General features: G+C 31.6%; 2 protein-coding genes across 4 annotated transcripts; both read right to left on the minus strand.

Annotated features, from left to right (window-relative positions):
* Positions 1-704: 704 nt before the first annotated feature.
* On the minus strand, positions 705-13,377 carry LOC126655455 (uncharacterized). 3 transcript variants are annotated; one of them, XM_050349671.2, is made up of 17 exons: positions 13,255-13,377; positions 12,482-12,795; positions 12,014-12,230; positions 11,247-11,524; positions 10,555-10,722; positions 10,274-10,413; positions 9,676-10,195; positions 9,480-9,574; positions 8,993-9,055; positions 8,815-8,903; positions 8,648-8,713; positions 7,883-8,512; positions 7,649-7,720; positions 7,443-7,513; positions 7,294-7,351; positions 2,046-2,313; positions 705-1,476 (listed from the first exon to the last, which is right to left on the minus strand). In XM_050349671.2, the coding sequence occupies exons 2-17, from the start codon at positions 12,757-12,759 to the stop codon at positions 878-880; spliced, it is 3,612 nt and encodes a 1,203-aa protein (XP_050205628.1). In that variant the 5' UTR covers positions 12,760-12,795; positions 13,255-13,377; the 3' UTR covers positions 705-877. The 3 variants fall into 3 exon arrangements, with proteins under 3 accessions (XP_050205628.1, XP_050205621.1, XP_050205613.1); XM_050349664.2 differs by having other exon boundaries at positions 11,993-12,230; XM_050349656.2 differs by having other exon boundaries at positions 11,987-12,230.
* Positions 13,378-15,848: 2,471 nt separating this feature from the next.
* On the minus strand, positions 15,849-18,795 carry LOC126665143 (ABSCISIC ACID-INSENSITIVE 5-like protein 1). The gene is made up of 5 exons (XM_050357852.1): positions 18,555-18,795; positions 16,610-17,552; positions 16,362-16,433; positions 16,230-16,259; positions 15,849-16,126 (listed from the first exon to the last, which is right to left on the minus strand). Exons 2-5 carry the CDS (start codon positions 17,498-17,500, stop codon positions 16,040-16,042), a joined length of 1,080 nt encoding a protein of 359 aa, XP_050213809.1. The 5' UTR covers positions 17,501-17,552; positions 18,555-18,795; the 3' UTR covers positions 15,849-16,039.
* Positions 18,796-22,069: the final 3,274 nt, after the last annotated feature.

The raw sequence follows: 22,069 nt of genomic DNA on the forward strand, positions 1-22,069 counted from the left end.
GAGTTCCGCACTTATTTGTTTAAATATTTGGTGGCCAAGAAATGAGCCTAATTTGTCCAACTTAAAAAGACTTTTGCTTCCAAATTGCAAAATGAGTATGGTAGCACAATACATTTAGTCAGTGTTTTAAAAACCGGACCGGACCGTCCGGTCGGACCGGTTGAACCGCAAACTGGTCAGTGGTCCAGTCTGAAAAGGTGAAAAACCGGATCTTTTGATCGGACCGGGTTGGACCAGGATGAACCGGATTGGACCGGGTTGAACCGGTAAAAAACCGGATGTTGGACCAAATTGGACCGGTAAAAAAACCGATTAACCAGAATTTTTTTTAAATTTTTTTAAATTTGTTAAACCGATTGAACCGGTCATTGAATCGGAAACCGGTAACCTCACCGGTTCGGCCACCGGTTCGATTTTTGAAACACTGCATTTAGTATTTACCTTCACACAATTGCTTCATATAGATTAAGGCAAGTGTCTCTTCATTTAAAGAAAGAGTCCTTAATTACGAGGCATTAGGCACTATTCCATAAAGGCATTGGATATTTTGGTGAGAAAAGCGACTAAAAGTACTAAACAAACCAATTATATTTCATCATATTTTAAATATGTAAAAAAATTATTTAACTAAATTACATTTTTGATAATGTCTTGTTGATGTGTTCTAACATTATTAACTCAGTTCGCAAAATTGAACATTAGTATTATGTAAAAAATTCTTGAAAAATGACTAGAAAGATTGAAAGCACATTTAATACAAATAATCAATTGCGTTCAGTCACCCACATTATCTACACAAAATAAACTACAATTTCAACCTTTTGATCTACTTTGCTTTAGCTAAATTAGGTTAGTTCTGATGCATCACCAATTTTCTCTACATCATCATCTGCAGATCTCCCAGGTCATCCATTGGTATCCCAAGTCCTACAGAATCATGATCTTGCAACTCATCATCATCGAAATTTAACCAAGAACCGAGATCTTGTTGCTCACTGAGATCGTTTGTTACTTCTAGTCCAATTGTATCTAACTCATGTAGCTGTAAGTTGGCAAACTCATCTGTTTCTTTGGAAGCATCTCGGAGGATGGTCGACTCTGGCCCCACATCTTTCTCTACTTTGTTGCTAGGATTAACCGCCAATTGACTAGATCGACGAGTTCCGTTTTCTAACGTTGACAAATTATTGCTCTTTTGCTTCGTCTTTGATTTTGTTTTTCGTTCACCTTTGAATCCATCCAATGTTGAACGGCCAGTTCCAGAAGCGAAATTACTTCTTATAATATCCTTATTTAGATCCCTATCTCTGTCGCTTCTCTTACCCTTCGCTCTGCCGAGCATTGGACTGTTGAGACACGATGTAGCCCGAGATGAAGCACTGCCAATCACATCATCTATAAGCACTTCCCTCTTCCTTTTCTTATCCAAGTATTCACCAGGCGAATCATCTATCTCGAAAGTGCCGGAATTGCCAACTGCACCATAATTTTGTTGTTCAACACATGTACTATAGCATTTTTGGAAAAGGGAAAATGGAAAAAGAAAAAAAGTTGCTGGACAAAAAGGTCAACTACTTATTTTACTATCATAGAATTATATCGAGAAAAAGTCATTCCGGTCTACAAACTTGTGTTGCAAAATTAAATAGATCCAATTTAATAAATTGAGGTCAAGTAGATCTAGCACTTGTAAAAATAAGTCATATAGATCCAAATGATTTGAATCGAGATGGAATAATAAAAAAATAGACCCATTTGACCTGAAATGATAAAATTTTAGAGTCTATTTGACTTTAATGAATAAATTTGAACCTAATTGATGCTGTAATGGAAGTTTGAGGATTAAAATGACCATTCTCTCAAATTATATCATAGTCCTTTAAGGTAGCATGCTCCCTGTCTCGGATTTTTTAGTTGAATTCAAAATTGTTCGAATTGTATAAGCATCAACTGACATTGGTTTGTAAGTTGTAACATGCACACTGTATCACAAATCAATTTTCTAAGCAGATAAGAGCAATAGAGAACACAAATATGCAAGGTACCTGATCCTCTGGCTTCAGTATGGTGGTTAGAAACTTCATTGCATGTGTTACTTGCAGTACCTGAGCCGACATTATCAACAGATTTGGCATCATTGTTGGATGAAGGTGTAGAGAAGATGACCTCCTGTAATGCGGGCTCACTAAAGCAACTGCTCCCTGTCTCTTCAAATTTTCTACATCTGGCAAGAGTGTGCTTTATAAATGCTAGGGCAACTTGTCTTGAAACCTTGCTGACTGCATTTTTGGAGGCATTATTACGACGACAAGCCTGCAAAAAATGAAGCAGAAACTCCATGAACCATAATTAACAAAAAGGCTACAGTGTTCAAAAGGATCTACTATAATGATAACTCGTAATTTTAAGCGCATAAAACAATGGTACAGAAGCAAAACTATCATTCTTTGTTTTCATCTTTTTTCTAAATTTCTCAACTATGGTTATGTTTGATAAAACTGAAAATTAAATATTGAATGTTAAGTAATTAACATATAATTATTGGATTTCTTAAATGTTGAATTTAACAATCTGTTTGCATTGATAACTTTAACGACCGAATAACAAGGGTAATAATCACTCATGGCACCTCACTTTAGGACCCCTTAACACAAAACCCCCTAAGTTTTAAAAACGATCACTAAACCTCCCTGGGTTGTGGGCCAGTAAACCCCTTCCGCTAAAAATTTGTTAATGCTGTCAAAAACAATGAGTTGTCACATTAAAAAAAAAAACACATCTCCACATTAGCTAGCACCTCATCAAAAAAACCCTAAAAATTGACAATACCTAAAATACCGCTAAAAACCTTGAAACATAATTAAAAAATTAAAAAATGAAAATTAATACCCAACCAATCCAACCTAACCACTCAACCCCTAACAGCCACCGTTTTCTGGCCGCTGCCACCCACCCACCACCGCCTCCACTGCCGGAAATTACTTCGAAGAACAGATGAAGACCATATCTTTGTTCTTCAAAGAATAGACTGTTCTTCAATCTCTATTCTCGAAGAACAGGGAAAAACCCATCTGGGTTTTGGGAAAAAACCAGATGGGTCTTCCCCTGAGAAGATTGTCTTCTCAAGGGAAAGTCTTCCCTTGAGATTCTCATGTCCCCTGAAGGGGACGGCTGTCATCCTCTGCGGTAGCCGGAAAACGGTGGATGCAGTGGGTGGCGGTTAGGGGTTGAGTGGTTCGGTTAGGTTTAATTGAGTTTGATTGGATTGGGTCAAATAATTTTTAATTTTTAATTTTTTTAATTGTCTTAAGTTTTTTAGGGGTATTTTAGGTATTGTCAATTTTTAGGGTTTTTTGTGAGATAGCAGCTAACGTGGAGCTGTGTGAATTTTTTTTATATGACACCTCAGCAAAATTGACGGAGCTAATAGATTTGGACGGAAGGGGTTTACTGGCCACTTTCCCATAACTCAGGGGGTTTAATGATCATTTTTAAAACTTAAGGGCTCTATTTAGTTGTGAAAAATACTGCCTGTTTTCCAGAAAATTACTCTAAAAAAACTGGAAAGTAGAATTTGGTGTTTAGTTGTATTATTTTCTAATTTAGAAAACTAAAAAACAATTTTTATAGTTTTCCATATTATAACTAATGGTTGGAAAACACCAAAAAGAGGTTTTCCTACTTTTCCTTTATTAAAAATAATTTTTAGAAAACATAATTTCCTAACTGATTTTTTTATCTAATAAGTTCAAAAAATACTAAAAAAATTTAATTTAAAAATTTAACAAAAAAAATCACTATTTATTCAATCTAATTAATAATTATTGACATAACTTTTTTAATCATTAGCAAACACTTGCATGTAGAAATGACCACAATACATAACTCTGCAGTTCGCAGTTCGAAAAACACTTAAATCGGCCCTAAACCGACCTTTGAATTGTTCCAGACCGTTTTAAAACCGGCAAATTCCGGCTGCACCCGATTTGACAAATTAAAAATATACATTAAAATAAATTTAATATAATCAATTAACTAATTAAGTATATTAACAATGAATTATATAAACATATCTAGTATATAATTTAGAATGTATATATTTTTTAAATATACCAACCATCAGTTTGGGTTCCAAAAAAATGTTGAACCGGCCTTTTAAAACATAATCAATGATCCAACCATTTTATTTTCGAATTACGCCATACACATCCATCAAGATATAAAAAAATTGCTTAGCACATACTTCCTTCTCATATTTAAAAGTATTTATTTTAAATTAAATATTTCATAGTTAAAACTCGAATTTTAATTTTTTTTGTAATATTTTTAGAGGTTATACAACATCCATGAAAAACAAAAATACGAGAATCTCGTTAAAAAGAAGTAGTATGTTGTTTAATTTTAGAAAATAGAAAATAGAAAACAATAAGAAAATTAGATAAGCAAACAAAATTTCGTTTTTCTAATTTTCTATTTGGAAAACAAAAATTGAAAAATAGAGAAAATGAGAAGAAAAATGAAAATAGAAAATAGAAAATATTTTCTACAACTAAACAGGACCAAGGGTTTTGTGATAGGGGACCCTAAAGTGAGGTGTCATGAGTGATTATTAGCCATATAATATTGATGTTTTCATTAAACATGTTCTAATAAAGAAATTTTAATTTTTAATCATTAAAATGTATATAATTGAAATTATTAACTTTTGTTTATTGATAATATTTGTATTAATATATTATATCTATATAATTAAATATAGGAGTAAAATAGTCAATAACATCAATAAAGGGTATAAAGGTAAAAAAAGAGTATGAATAGTTATTAATACTTTATTATTAAAATCAAAATTATGGAAGTTATTTTAATAAAAGAACTAAATAAATTAACAATTTAATATCTTCCGCAAAAAGATTGAAGTCAATTTTTTACTCTTTTCTCTGATGATTGAGGTACATTTTACATTGATAATTCTTACTTTAAGCACGTATTTTAGACCTTTTTGACCAGCATCTGTATGACATGCTAACACCCAAGTAGTCCTAACTCCAGACTCCAATTTAGGGATGGCAATTGGGAGGGGATTCCCCAATCCCCATGGGGACCCGCCCCTAATGTACCCACAGGTACGGGGATGGGGAAGATTATTCTCCATCCACGGGGATGGGGAGGGGACGGGGGTATTGTCCCCACCCCATGGGAATCCCCATCCCTGTCCCCGTGGGGACACGGTTTATTTTTTATATAATTTTTAATGAACAAAGGATCACTTTACCCCCCCCCCCCCCCCCGAACTTGGCACAAAGTATCAAAAACGTCCAAATTGAGAAAACCGGATCACTTTTACCCTAAAATTGGCAAAACCGGTTCAAAAACCCCCCCTTTATGCTGACGTGGCACTTAATTGGAGAGTGAGATTTATAAAATCATAATTAACTCTAATTAATCACACTTAAATACTAATTAATTCTAACTAAATTTTCAGGGATCTTTTTGAACTTTTTCAAAAAAGTTTGAATTTTTTTTTCTTTTTTTTCAACATGCCTGTTGAAGAAAAACAGACCCGCCGGTGGAACAGACCCACCGGCAGGTCTGTTTCTTTAGTCATCTGGGTTCGCCGGCGAACCCAGATGAGTTTTCATCTGGGTTCGCCGGAACCCAGAACCCAGAACCCAGATGAAAACTCATCTGGGTCGCCTCAGGCGAACCCAGATGACGGATGATGATGGGTTTGCCTCATCAAGGAGGAGCCAGCTCCTCCTTAAAAAAAATTATTTTTTTTATTAAAAATAATAAAATATGTAATTAAAAAAATTTGATTAATTTGTAAAATACATAAAATGGTCCTCTTTATTTTTAATTAACATCAATTTGATTTGTAAAGTTTTAAAATAAAAAAGATTCATTTGTTTTTTTTAATTAATAGGTATTAATTTAAAATGAATTAACAAAAATTAGGATCTTTTTAAACCTTTTACCATTAAAAAACATCTAGGAAAAAACAACCACTATCAAAAACTGGAGAGTGATTCTCACTCTCTTAGGTGAGAGTGGGGAGAGGTGTTTTTGTACCAAATTTGACAAGTTCAGGGTAAATCCTGTTTTGCTAATTTGGACGTTTTTGATACTTTGTGCCAAGTTCAGAGGGTAAAGTGATCATTTGTTCAATTTTTAATATAGTGTTCATAGTTTCTAATAATTTAATTTAATTACTTAAGAGAAAATAATTATTTTTTTTTGTTTGAAACAGACTTTAAATTACTTATGAAAGGAGATAAAAAAGTTTAGAGAACTTTATATTTTGTTTTGATTATTTTATTTCAATATTTAAAACTGCAGAATATTTTAGATGATCAATAAATTTTTGGGATAATTTAATTTTATAATATTTTATATTATTGATATTGAATAGTTCATACTCCCTCCATCCACAATTGATAGGTTGACTTCCATTTTTAGATGTCCCAAATTATAGGCTGATTTCCTCTAAGTAATTGTCAAAAATATCCCTAATTAAATTAGTAAACTATATTCGGTTTTAGTTTTGATAATAGCATTAATTGACAATGTTTGATAATTTCAATGTTATTGTTCTGCACTAATGCTAAAGTCTCACGTCAGGAAGTGTTTTATTGGCGGGTAATTGCATTTGGGAATTTTGGTTTACATTTTCTTTAAATCCTACTGGTGGCTAAGAACTAAACAAAGGAAATTTAAAGCATGGCATTAAATTAAGACTTCTATAGTGCGCTGAGTTTGTTTGGAGAATTGAGCGTGTGAAATATAGTGCAATCGTATTAATTATAATAACCTAATTAATAAGGGTATCATAGGTATTTTAAGTAATTTTAATTAAAATAACCAAATTTCTTAATATGTGTGAAACTCAAATCAGCCTATCAATTATGGATGGAGGGAGTATTTGTTTTCTCAAATGTTTCATGAAAATAATAAAGATATTTATGATAAAATTATACGGGGATATGGGGATGGAGAATCTACGGGGATGAGAATGAATTAATCCCCATCAAGTAAATAGGGAGGGGGATGGGAATTCCCCATAGAAGCGGGGACGGGGATGGGGATAGCTTCCCCCATCCCGCCCCATTGCCATCCCTTCTCCAATTCAATTCATTTTGAAAGTTTTCGTATGTATGACAATGTCTTGATGGAGGTCAAACTGGTCAGGTTCATAAATTTAGCTTTCTTATCGGCCAGGAATGTTGGACCGTTAATTCCAATTAAAATCTCCCTAATGTTTTCAGGAATAAAACTAAATAAGAAAATAACAAATACCAGTCGTTTTCTATAAGCCAGCTCAATAAGTTGATCCATGGCAACCTGCTCAACGTTCCTGCAGGTTAACAAGTGTTACTCCAGTCCAAATAATACTTCATCAATTTAATCAATAACTCATCTCATGATCGCAGTTATAATAAACTAACCTTCTTTCCACTTCTTTTCCTTTCAGAATTGCCTTTTCTATTCTCCCTAACTTCCTTTTCTTCCTTCCAATCTGTCCGTCAATCAAAGGTGTCATGAAAGATGAGACCAAGGATCCGAAACAATTTGAAAACGAAGAAAATTGCTAAATGAGAGGAAATTATTTTCACAAAATTGTACAAAAATGAATTATATGTGGTGCACAAACCTGCTGGTACAGGCCTTCCTTGAGTGACATTATATCTTGATTAATCACTTCCTCTCTCTCTACCAAATCAGGCTAAAGAAGACAAAAGAAAAATCAGACATTAAACTGACTTGATAACATATACTCATTAAAAAAGAGGGGGGGGGGGGGGGGGGGGGGGGGGGAACTAACATTAGTAAACACATCCATTATTACGACGTGATAAAATTTTCAATGAAAAATATAAAAGCATACCAATATTTCTGGACAAAGACCAATACTTTGCAACTCCAGCAGAACCTTATCATCAAGAGACATCAGCTGATATTTCTGATCATCAGAAGGGAAGCCAGATGCGATTGATTCCCTTATTTGCAGCTGATTGAGATCATTTGAGCATATTTCACCAGTATGCCCAAAATCGGAATGAGAAAAATCATCATCTCCTGGCCACCGTTCATTGCTATGTAAAGAACTAGACATGCTTGGGTTCCTATTTGTGTTAGATACAGTACTTTTGTCACATGAAATTCTGTCCAAGAAAGAATTCATGTGCGTCTGAAAGTCCACTGTTGATTCAACTTCAGATTCCATCCTATCTCTATCTTTGGGATCAATATCAATCAGATTACAGGAATCACAATGAGAATCATCACTAGCATAGTGAAGTGGAATATTCTTCCCTTCACAGTGGATGTAATACTCTTCACTTTCATCTTCTTCAATTAAAGCAGAAAGAACTCTCTGGTATAGTGGAGCACCCTTCTCCAATCTTCCCATTTCCAGTTTTCCATATAGAGAAAATTTCTTAACTGATTCGTGATTAGAGTCATCATCCTGTCTCTCACCGCAATAATCAGGTAATTCCTTACGCACAAGAACACCCTAAGAAAATGAAGTTCAGAGTTAAGCATAATCCTTTGGATGTTAAACTTTCATAAGCATAATCTGGAAACTAAATTGTTAATGCACTTAATATGAGAACGAGGATAGCTAGCAGAAAAAAAATTATTGCATTACCAAAAAGGTGCATTCACCCCCCAGCATCTGAGACAAACTCTCATCAAGCTCCTCAGCAAATCTTAACTGATTTAACAATAATAAAGTATAAGCGAAAATATATAGTAAGTCTGAGGTCAATCAAAAATTATAAAATATTAAATTTAGCAATCAAGACAACCTAGTACCTGTTGCTTTAGAAAGGACAAGTCTTCTGAGCTCAAAGAAGAAAACATAGAATCCATTTTCTTCCAAAATGGGCCACAATTGGCTAGATCTACAAAAGCAAACAAGTATTATTTTATGAAATAGAATAAAGCTGGCTTATCTGGAAAAGAAAGTTGAAAAGCGGGTCAAGATTCATACTGCATGCATCCCTAGCAGAATTGGCAGCCATAAATAGTTCCTCACGATCATCCTCAGATTCACCTGTAAAAGAATTTCCTATTTAGATAACAAAACTTGATAGAAAGAATAACATCACGGATATTTGTGTATGCCAGATTTTAACTAGTGTCATTAAATATTTGTGGAGCTGCAAACATCAAAGGAAAAGAAAGAAGAAACAAGATGCCACCAAAAGCTATGTGAACGTAATAGACTCATATAAACCAAAGCACTCTGATATTTGGCAAGCATCTAAGCACCTTCAAAATGTGACAACAGGAGCTGTATCGTGCCAACAAGATATGGTTTGACAACAAGGAAAAACTTCGATACAGTCTAGTACACAATTTGAACAGAGAATTTAAACGCCCTTCTCAAATAAGTTTCTAGCAGTGTTACACAATGATAAAGTTGACATTGCAAAATCCAAATTGACGCTACAACATCACTGAGATACTGATACTACCTGTATAATCTAAAGATCCACTATTGAGTACTGGTATGATACGAGCTGAAGACTTTCGATCTTTCAACTTTTTGAAAGGGGGACGACCAGTTTTGCTGATTAAAAAAAAACATACTTCAATATTATTGGCAAACAAGATATAAACTAAAATTTAGCCAACACTTTGGTTGAAATAGCAGAATGATGAGATAAACACCTTTTATTCTTATCAGAAACAGCTTTCACACTCTGAAGAGGCTTTCCTGTTGGTAGACTCTCTAATTTATCTCTTACTGCATGAATACCTGGCCTTGCTAGAGATTGACCCCTTCCGCTTCTTCCTTGTCTTCGAACTCCATCTCCAATTTCATTAGTAGGTAACTTACTTTTCCTAGAAGGCAAAAGGAAAGCCCCACCTTTCTGAGATGATGCTGGAGCAACTTCACCACTATTTGTTCCCCTTTCTTTTGTTTTACTCTCCCCTGCACCTGAATCTTCACTTTCAGATAGCCCAATGTCAATTTCTCTTTTAAATTTGGGACTGTGATCGTTTATACTGTTGGCAGCTAGAAATCCATTGGTTCCACTAGAAGTTCTGGCACTAAACTCATAGGTTGGAAAGCCTTGAGATGAAATTTGAGCTTCAACATGGCCTGAAACTGGAGCGACTATATTTGATCTCCTTGCACGTGAGTTTTTAGGCCTCTGACCAACCCATTGAGCCATGGAAGTAGAACCTGGAAATATTTGACACTTATAATAATTTAGGAAACCAGGGATTGATACTTTATTTGAACTTATAGAATGTTCCGCACCTTGAAGAGAAATAGGTGAGGACTGAACTTTAAGCGATGAATCTAGCATCATGATGGAGCCAGTCCGCGGTGCACGAGAAACTTTTGCTTTTATCACTGTACTAGGACTGCTTGGTAAATTGTCTTCGTTAACATTTGACCTGATACACAGTACCGCAAACAAATCATTAGACACAGTTCATAAATAGAAAAAGGTGCGGCACTTTACAGCTATTCCATCGTTTCCAGACTCTTCATTATAATTAACAAGATAACCAACAGTTTCAATATAAAAAACATACTTATTTCTTCCTTTTGTCACAGCCTTCTGCTCTAAGAGGGCCAATCTGTCTCTTGGAGAAGTTCCAGAATCCATTTCATTCCTGAGCACTGTACTGGTATCTGAACCACTAGGCTCTAGAGAACCATTCAACTCACTGATACCGCCAACACCAGATGAAGATTTTGACCTGTAACACATAAGACCTTAATTGCAGTCAAATTGTTTCTGAACTATCAAATACATAATAGAACAATTGAAAGACGCAGCATGAAAGTGGCGGAGTCAACAAGATACAGAACCAATCGTAATCAGAAAATGACAAACTGGAAATAACGAAAAGCAAAAGGAAGATCTCAATATAGGAAACAAAAGTACAGCAAACAAGCTTCACCAAACTTGTTAACGCCGTTCATTTTGCAGAAATTGCAAAGTGAAAATTTCTGACAATTATTAAAGAACTAAATTTTAACAAACAATAAAAACAGAAACAGCAATATGCTAGCATATCAATTATAGACAGCAATCTTGGCCATGTTGAGCTCACAAAAACTGAGTCTATAAAACTAAAAATAACTACTCTAGATTAAACACTTCCTATACTGTCAATCAAAACGGGCTTTCAGATTTACTAGGAATTTATTAGGAATGTAATAGAAACATTACCAAACAAAGTTACTAAATCAAAAAAAATGTAATGGATAGACTAATTACCTGAAACCCTGAGTGTCACAAGAACGTAGCTTGGACTCAGCACTGATCTTTGGAGGCATTGATCGTTTGACTTCTCGGTCAGCATTAATAATTCTAGTACCTACAACTCCAACAGAGCGCTTTTTCTTATTTTTTGTATCCCATCCTTCGCCTCCAGCAGGCAATCTACGGATTTTTTCTTCAAATCGAACTGCACCTCCACCAGAATCTTGATGTATATCTACACCCTTGTCCGTGACCAACTGCTGTCTCGAAACAAGGTTTGATCTACCATCTGCCTGGTTGCATCAAAAGAAAATGAATATAAATGAAAAAATATATGCATATTTAATACAAGAAAAACAGCCAGTCAACAACAAGAACAAGTATCCCACCAGGCTGCAGTTATTCTTCACTGTAAGCAAAACACTGTTGCCTCCGTCCCCTACCCCAACAACCCTCAAACAAATATCTCAACAAAATTGGAAGGAAGAACTATCATAGACAATCATTTTTAGTAAGAAGAAGAAACTGACTATTTGAAATCAAAACTTAAAGAGACCACGTCTGCGCAGCATACATATACAATTTAATAATAAAAAGGAAAAGAATTCTAGACTTGTGAGAGCAGACAAGAAAAGTGGAAATGAAAAATTAATTCCTATTTACATGCAACCTCCGCCCAGTGTGTTACTAGCAGAAAATCATAACATAAACTCATAAGTACATATCGAATTGCTATATAATAGTAAAGTACAAACCCGCACATCAGGTACTGTTGTACGGACCCGCTTATTCAGTCCAACACTCTTCGCTCTGTTCTCCAACCTTTGAGTCATAATATCACGACTGTTTCTGTGAATCTGACTCCCCATGTTTGTTAAACTTGCTCCATTTAACCTCTCGTTTAATGAAAGTTCACTTCTCTGTCGCTTCTTTGAATTCAAGGCTTCCTCATACTTGTCCACTCTGAACACATAATCACCAAACATTTTTCTCCGATCCCTAATAGAAATACATCACATCATCAGCATAAAGCAAGCAATACATTAGTTAACTACAATATCTTCTGACAGAAAACATGCACAGAACATGGACAACCTACATAAACGCAGCAACGATAAGAATTTCAAACTTGGTTTATATAGATTCCAAGTCTTTTCTACATAAAGTGAATGATGCAACAAATAATTCAAGTAACGACTTATGCAGCAACAAAATACATACAGTTTCCTGCAATGCTAAGAAATAAATACCAGGCCTGTCTATGTCCATCTTGCACAATTTCTTTAGCGTGTTTTATCTTCTCTGTTGCCACCGGAGGTTGAGGCTTAGGATGGGGAGCTCCAAAAGAATAATCATTCGACGCACTTCCAAGGGGAACACCCAAAATCCTTCTTACCTCTCCGGAACGAGTGAACTTTTGATTGCCTAATGTAATTTGCTCCAAAGGCAAGCATTGCGTCAAAGGTGGAATATCGGATGATATTGCGGCACTTCCACGGCTTAAATTACTATTCCCCGAGTTTAACATTATGCTCCTAATCTACTATTTTCAACCAGCTGAAACCTGCTCGAAACATCCCAAGTCCAGAGAACAAAAATCAGCAATTCCAACTGATAAAGGCAAACTCTTAATCTAATGTTTACTGTCTGATTACCTATCAAAGTAGGCTTAAGAAATACAAAACCACTTTTATTGAAGAATTCATAGCAGCTTTACTCTAAACTTATATATATAAATGAAATGCAATTGAGGGAGCACAAGTGATCCTCAAAATGAGAAAAAAAAATTCAACTAAACAGCATATTTAAATCACTTTAGAACATTAACAGCTTCTCTCTTCTCTCTTTTATTTCCAAAAAGACAAGAAAGAAATATATTTCACCAATTATAACCCAAAATATATTCAAAAAAAACCTAGAATATTAATGGAGATTAGCTAATGATAAATACACAAAAAAATACGAAATTGAAGTGGAAATGAAGCGAGCGATAGTAAATCGATTCATAAGAAACAAAAGTTACCTGTGATTCAACGAGGTCAATCGCAGATCAAACCTGCTTTTCAATTTTTTCCTAAATTGGAGCGAAAATTGTAAATTACTTTCTACTTTTTTATTGTAAATATTATTAATACGTAATCGAGCGGCTCGTGTAGACAGTAGGAATAACACAAACTTTATTTCATTTCATGTACTCGTATATTTAGTTTTTTTATTAATGAATTAAGAAAAGATCATTTACTTTTTGACTGTAATAACATTATATTAGACTTATAAAATTGGAGGTAATTTTGGAGCATTATTGACACTAACAATTAATTAACGGTAATTTTTTTCTAAATCTTTTCTGAAATTTTTATTGATTTATGATCAATTAAATTATCAATTGTTACTATTTTTCACTTAAATAATTTTTTCAACCGAATAAATTAATCGTAAAATTATTTTGTGATTAATTATTATAATATAGCTATTTTATATATAATTTAGTTATTTTAAATTATTTTCTTCCATAGTTGTAATAAATGTTCTTTCATAATCAGATTTTATTTGTTTTACATATAAAAAAAAACAATTAAACCATTAAATTTAAATAAGCCAATCCTCAAAAAAATACCAAACTTTTGCAATTTTTTTTAGTTATGGTCAAATCTTTTAAAATTTGCAAATATAACCCGTTTCGGAAAATTATGTTTATTTTATAGCCATTTTTGAATCGGTATGGTTTTGTTTATTGTGATTAAATCTTTTATTATGACACAACACACAAATTTTTGATATTTTATTATGATTAAATTTTATATACATAGTTGTGATGTTGGAAAGAAAATCGGTTTGATCCAAATTTGGCTATAAAAGGAACATAATTTGTCAAAACGAGTTATATTTACAAATTTTAAAAGATTTGATCATAATTGATAAAAATTACAAAGGTTGGATATTTTTTGAGTGTTTGGCCATTTAAATATAAACAACTAAAATAAGTATATTTATCTTCAAAAAATTAAAATGTCAAATATTCAATAAGTAAATTCACCATAAAAAATTAAAACGATCTTTAAAAAAAATATTTTAGATATAAAAATATAATTTTAATACTATAACTTATGCCATTAATAGTTAGAATTTTTAATTTAGTGATAAGCACTTAATTCATCAATTAATATCAGATTCGTGATCATAGATTTTATTCGAGACTATTTCAAAGCAAATCACAATTGAACCACTGTTTTAAGACTGCTAAAAGCATTTTCAAAGAACTTTTTAAAATTGTCAAAAAAATTATTTTAAAGATTTTGACAACAAATTGGAATCCAATAGACTCTCTATTTTTCCAATTTAAAGTAGCGAGAGAAAATGGTTCTCTATATGTAGAGAGTCATTTTCACTCTACTCTATTTTTTAAAGGATAAGATTTTGAATTTCAAAAAATTAGTTAGCTACCGTTATTTTAAAATATAATATTTTTTATTTATAAATTAAAAAAAATAAAAATAAATCATATTAATAATTAAAAAAATTCATTATTGAAAATAAAAAATATATGGTATTAATTAAAAAAGGCCAAACCCTCAAAAAATACCAAACTTTTGCAATTTTTGTTAGTTATGACCAAATCTTTTAGAATTTGCAAATATAACCCGTTTTGGCAAAGTATATTTCTTTTAAATCCAAATTTGAATCAACTTGATTTACTTTCCAACATGACAACCATGTATGTAAAATTTAATCATAATAAAATATCAAATATTTGCGTGTTGCGTCATAATAAAAGATTTAGTCATAATAAAAAAAACCAAACCAATTCAAAATGGCTATAAAAGGAACATAATTTGCTAAAATGGGTTATATTTGCAAATTTTAAAAGATTTGGTCATAACTAACAAAATCGCAAAGGTTTGGTATTTTTTGATGGTTAAAAATATTATTAATAAAAATAAAAATAAATTTATATTATTAATATTTAATATTGTATTGTTATTTATAAAAATAAAATAAAATAAAAAAATAAATTTAGAAAGTATTAAATTAATATTATTAATATTTCATATTTTTATTTTTATTCATAAAATGAAAATAGATTTTAAAAATTAACATTAAAGAATATATTGGAGTAAAAATAAAAATATCACTCTCTATCAATAAGATGCTCTTTATTTTGTAGAAGATGCTCTTTAAAATAAGAGCAAATTACTGTAAGACCCCTCACATTTGACATAATTCACAGTTTGATACCCTTTGTTTAAACATCAAACCATTTGGTATCTAATTTTGATTTTGTAAACTATAAAGCTCTTCTGTTAAATATAGATACTAAATCGTTAACGGAATAAAATTTGAGGTATCAAATTGTTTGAAAATAAGATACCAAACTTTTTATATAATTGAAACCGAACTACCAAATCGTTTAAATAATTAAAACTGAAGTACCAAATTGTTTGAAAGTAAATTTCAAATTATTAACGAAACTAACAGAAAGGTCTTATAATTTACAAAATCAAAATTGAGGTAATAAATCGTTTGATTTTCATATAAAGGATACCAAACTGTAAATTAAACAAAGGATATTAAACTATAAGTTACGACAAATGTAAAAAGCCTTAAAGTAATTTGCTCTTTAAATAAAGAGCACCGGTGGAGATACTCCAAGGCATCTTGAAAATTTATAAATGAGTGCAATAGATGGTAAGATTACAAATTAATTGAACTCAATTCACTTATTGTATTCTCACTTATTCATATATTAATTATATAAATACTCACATCATCCAAATTAACTACATTTTTCATCATTTTAATTTCGTCTTTCACCATGCCAAGCTCACTGTCCTCCTTATGTTCCTCAAAGTATCTGCCTTCTTTTTTGGCATTATCAATGGCATCCTCCTCAAAACCTGAAATTAACATTCAATTACCACAACAAATTATATTGTAACTTAAGAGAAAACCATAATTAGCAACTCATTAATTTAACTTTTATATGGTTATATTAGTTACCTCTTCCTTACGGTTCTGCTCTATTTCCTCCTGTTTCATATTGAAAATCAAATTCAGTTTTCTTTTTCATTTAATATATAATCGGTAATTTTTCAATTATTGATTTTACATGAAAATATATGTTATACTCACCACAAGTACCTTTAGTTTAGCATTCTCTTCTTTAAGTTGATTTAGTTCTAGTTCCAGCTCCACAGTATATGCCTACGTCACGAAGAATTTAATAAAAATACGACACAAAGCTCCACAAATAGATGTTCACATATGTGCATGCATATGACAAATGCGAGGAGCAATTGAATAGCAAGTGAATAACATCATTTACATTAGCAAAATGTAAAATCATTAAATGTATATTGATAGATGATTAAGAACGAAACCTGCTTCCTTGCTCGTGATCGTGCTGCTGATTCCCTATTTTTTATCATCCTCCGTTGCCTCCTCTCGACGACTACTTCTGGCGGACCATCTATTATCCTTTTCTTGTTTTGTTGCATGCTCAATTCCATGCGACCCTGCTCGGTTTTAGCATTGTTGGGTGCTTCTCCAATGAACCCTTTGGTTTGAGGAAACATTTGATAGGGCGCGAAGCCATTACCAGTTGAGAAAGTATTTCCGATAGGTTGATGAGCAGCGGGCAATCCCATTCCCATCACTTGCCCCATTCCAAAACTTGCATCCAAACACGCATTAAAGTTTTGAATAGGAGCAACCATTTTTTGCAAGGACGAACCCCCCGACGTAGCTTCTTGAACTACACCGGCTTTTACTAAAAAATCCTCAAGTGTCATCTCTCCAAGTGTTTGTTGTCGTTGTGGAGGTTCATGAGCGTCCATATCAATGTCGTCAGGTTTTTGCTGTTCTGGTTGCTCCTTTTGTATCTCAAACCAAACCTCATCCACCGTTTTCTTGCATAGTGGTGCAGGTATCGAGAATGAGCCTTGTCGTGCTAATGGGGGCGGCTTCGTTACTCCGTTTTCTTTCATTATACTTTGGTGTTGATTTGGTTGCGCAGCAACTTGAGAATCTTCTACATTCCACAAATTAGCAAGAAATTCATCCATGTTCATCGAACCAAAATTCTTACCACTTTTGTGTTGAATTTCGTTGAGAGTAAGCGACAAAAGGGCATTTTGTCCACTTAACGGAGAAAATGAAGCATCCTTGATTGAGTCTTCATGTAATGGTTGTGGATGCGAATGTGATAATGGTGGTGAATGTGGTTTGGTAATGCTGCCATATGCAATGCTGTCTGATTCAGAAAGTACCATTCTTTTGTGAAAAAGATGGTCTGTAGCTACCAATTTAAGCTTCAGTTAATCCCTAAGTAAACAAAGTCACAAAACTAAGACAACATTAGTATTTTGATGAGCAATTCATGTACAAATCCGGGCTACCACAACAATAATATATACATCATTAAATGTGTAAAAGATTAATTAAATAAATCACATTGTTTATATATTTTTTTTGAAAGCACATTATTTATATTATTTGGTAATGAATTAAATATCACTGGCTCACAATTTCTTATGTTTACGTACCTAAAAGACAATTTTTCAGCTATATGGGCTGGACTAAGATTTTCCAACTTGGAACTTCACATTGGAAGATAAGACAAAGCTAGCTTCACCAAAGACAAATTTGTTTCAACATCAAATTTGAACAAAGTAATTCCCATCAAGCCTATATTATATAATTCAATTTTTAATTTTAACCCATTCATAACTCAGATATTTTTGATTGTATACATATAAAAATACTCAAAAAAATAATTGAAATTATTATATCTTTTTAATCAGACAATTCAGTGTTTTTCTTAGTAAAATATTTGATCTAAGTTGATGGTTTGTGGATTTTCCATTAATAATCTGAGGATTTTTAATCCTTCTGTCCCAATATATATAATTGTATACTGATTGGAACTGAGAAAGTATGTATTAATGTAATCTGAAATCTAATAAAGTTATCAATTGTATCTAACTATTTTACTAACATAGATACTTATCTTTAATTAGTACATGTAAATTAATAATTAATTAACTAGAAATACCAAAAAACAACCCTAAATAAAAGAAATTGTAAAAATTAAAGAATGGTGTTTAAGCTCAAGAAACTTGCAGTTGCATGCATCAATAGTACAGATATAAAGGAAAAAATAAGAGAGATAATCGAAAAAGAAACCAAAAACTCATACACAAATTAAGCATGTTAGAGATGATCAAACAGAAAAAGAAAACAAGATTAAAGAAGAAGACATGCAAACATAAGGTGTAAAGAAGGAAGAAGAAAGATTAAAGAGAATGATGAGCATTGGGTACAGACCTGAAGCTGAAGCTGGTGCTGATGAATTCTAGAGAGAGAAATTGAGAGATGGGAAATTGTGTAATGAAAACTGAAAAAAGTGTTGATGATCTTGTCTTTACTGTACAATCCTTATGAGAGAGTGTTTTAATTTATCGCCCCCCCTGGCCCTGATGTAAATAAGGAGGAGTAAGCAGAGCGATAGAAACAAAGCAAAAAAATATAGAGGAAGAAGAAGAATGGTATTGTGTGCTGCTTCATTTCATTTATACTCAGTGGATTTTCAATTTATTTCTTCTTTTTAGGGAACAAAGTAGGGGTGGTAAATTGGTAACTCACATTTCTCTTTCTTTTTTAATGTTTGGTGAACTTTTTTAATTTTAATTATTAAATTTTATTTCATTTTAAATAAAAATAATTTTGCCCAAATACATATACATGGGAATCAAATTTTGTTAGCTTTATTTTAAATATTTATCTCGCATTTATAATCTTTTTTTCGATCACTCGTTTGAAATAAAATCACAAAAACACAATATTTTAAATACTTTCTAAAACAATTATTTAAAAATAGTAGATTATTCTTAGAAGAGGTTTTTAAAATTAAAATCGAATAATCGAATATCGAATTAAAGTTAATTTAATCCAATTTAATATGATTTTAACTTTTTTAACTTTTGATATGTTTTATTTTTAAATAAGAGTTTTGGTAAAATTTAAATGTAAAATGAACTAAAATAACTTTACCAAAATAAAATAATTCATCGAACTGACTAATTTAATGAATTTGAAAATTTAATTCGATTTTAGTTTGGTTCGGTATTGATGGACTCTTAGTAAAAAAGGGTGGTATTAAATCATATTCAAATTCTTTAACGAGTCTCGAGATTCGTTTGGTGGGCGAATCCCACAAGACTCGGCTCATAATATTCCGGTTCCATTAGGTATAAACTGAAATTTACACATTTTTGCTAATCCTAATGCAGTTTTAGCTTAGTAATGTGAAAATGAGGTAGAAGTAACTGCCAAGGCCACAGCCTTAATACATGGGATATTAAGTGGACCCCGCATACTGTTCAGTCTTGTTGACACGTTTATGCCACTTGTCACTTGTTTTCTGCGTTTGGACAAAAACTTCTCTTTGTTTTTCTTCCCCTTCTCTTAAAGTAGAAGTACTATTGCATGCATGGCTTTTTATTGGTTTATATTAGTATCATTTTTCCAAAATATAATGCTAGCAATTGCAAGGCTATGTTATGGTTTTCAATTTTTATTAGCGATACTTTTCTTCACGCATTCATGCTTTTTTAAATTCCATAAACACTGACGGTTCATGCTCACATTAACCTTATTCTAAAATAAATTAGTATAATTTTATTAGAGTTACAAATATATGAAACTAATAAAATTTATACATTTTTAGTAATATATTGAAAAAACTATAAAATCATTGAGACATATCCTATGGTGGTTAAAGCCATCTAATAATAACAGTTTTTTTTAAATAATTTGGAGGAGCACTCGCGGGAGGAATCGAACCCACGACCTAGCAGTTTGCTGCTTAGCGCTTATACCATTTGAGCTATACAGTGGCAGACCCAAAAATATTTTATAAGGTGGTCAACATTATATTGAAACTTTATAAGATGAGTAAAATTGACAACAAATAAATTTTAAGGTGAACAAACTATATATTTTAAGGTGACAAAATCATATTTTTCAATTTCAAATCAACAGTTTTTAAAGGGATTCAAAATTATAAGGTGGACAGTTGCCCATCATACGCTCTTCCTAGGTCCGCCCCTGGAGCTATAGCTCATTGGTTAATAATAACAGTTAATTTCGTACTTTGACCGCTTAACTTAGTTGGTAAGGCTTTATGTGTATGAGGTTGAAGGTTTGATCCCGACTTTCCACAGCCTGCTATTTGACCGATTTAAATAAATTAAAAATAATATTAATTAATTTCCGTTAATTATTAAAAAAACACTAATTCCCGCTAATCTCTGCTAATACATAACCTAAAGTAATTCTATCTTACAAAAAAATTACAGTTAATTTTATTTTTTTACAATATATGTTTTGGTAATAAAATTAATTTTGTGTTCTAATTTATACTATAGCTTTATAGTTACAATATTATTTAATTTAATTAAAAATAAATAATATAAATATTAATAATATAAATATTAATAATATAAATAAATTTTTACATATAAAAACCTTAAAATTATCAAATAAATTAATATTAATAATAAATTAAAAATTTATTCTAATATTAATAAAACTATTGTTGAAATGTCAAACACATGCACTATAAAAATTTTCTGACTCTTTCCTTCTTATTTTATTTAACATTTTTTTTACTGTTTGATGTTTCATAATGTTATTAATTAAGGAATAAAGTTGATTTTATATAAATTAAATATTTTATAAAATTAGATGGATAAATTGAGTTTTTATTTATTCAGATAATAATAATAATATTCATAAGATTGAAATTGAGAAATTTGTTTTTAATTTATAAATATTATACAAAAGGATATAAAAGAAAACATTTTTTTTGAAAATACCAAAAGCATGAAGTGCATTCTTTTGGTTGTATTCAGCCATTTGTTTTATTATGCAACAAAAAATGACGCTTCCTATAAGAATCACTCTAGATGCTTCAAAATGTTTGCTAAATATGATAACGTTTAAATCCAGTGGTAAAAATTCGTAAATTTTAATACGTACTTTCAGATTCCTACATATCTCATAATTAATAATATAATTTTTTATTTTCATTTTTATAAATAATTTTCCGTTTAGTTTCACTATTAGTTAATTAAATATACTTCAGGGATTTGGTCTGATGGACAAAGCTCTCTTTGTACATGGACCCCTGACTTCCCATAAGTTGTATTTCGATTGCCTGATTTAAAAATAATTTAAAAAATAAATATTGATATTAGGGGTGGGCATGGACCAGTTAACCGGTCTATTGAGGTAATTTATAAACCGGTTCATAATAGTACGGTTTTTAAAATTTAAAACCTAAACCTAAAATTTTAAACGGTTAACTATTTAAATTGGTTCGATTTTTCGGTTTTACGGTTTTTAACCATATAACCATTAAAAAAATTAAATACAAAAAGATATAATTTATAGGTAAATTAATTTTAAATATAGTCTTATAAATTATAAATTATAAAATATATTTTATCTTAATCGTTAAAAATGTATTAATGTGTGTGTGTATATGTTGTTTTAGCCCGGCTGGAAAAAAAACGCTTGTGGAAAATATTAAATCCACGACTTTATTTATCAGTGCTTATCATTTTAGATATCATCACATAAAATTTGCTTCAATTTATCATACACAAAGTACTTCTATTACATTGCTTCCTCTATTTGCTCTTATAAAACTTATGATTTTCACTTCTAAAAGTTGTGTATATGCTCAAAGACGAACCCATCCCTAATCTTTCTATAAAAAGGTGAATCGGTCCCTTTAAAACTGTAAAAATAATGGTTTGAATGCTTAAAACATTTCT

Source organism: Mercurialis annua, linkage group LG1-X (assembly GCF_937616625.2).
Source record: "Mercurialis annua linkage group LG1-X, ddMerAnnu1.2, whole genome shotgun sequence".
NCBI lineage: Eukaryota > Viridiplantae > Streptophyta > Magnoliopsida > Malpighiales > Euphorbiaceae > Mercurialis > Mercurialis annua.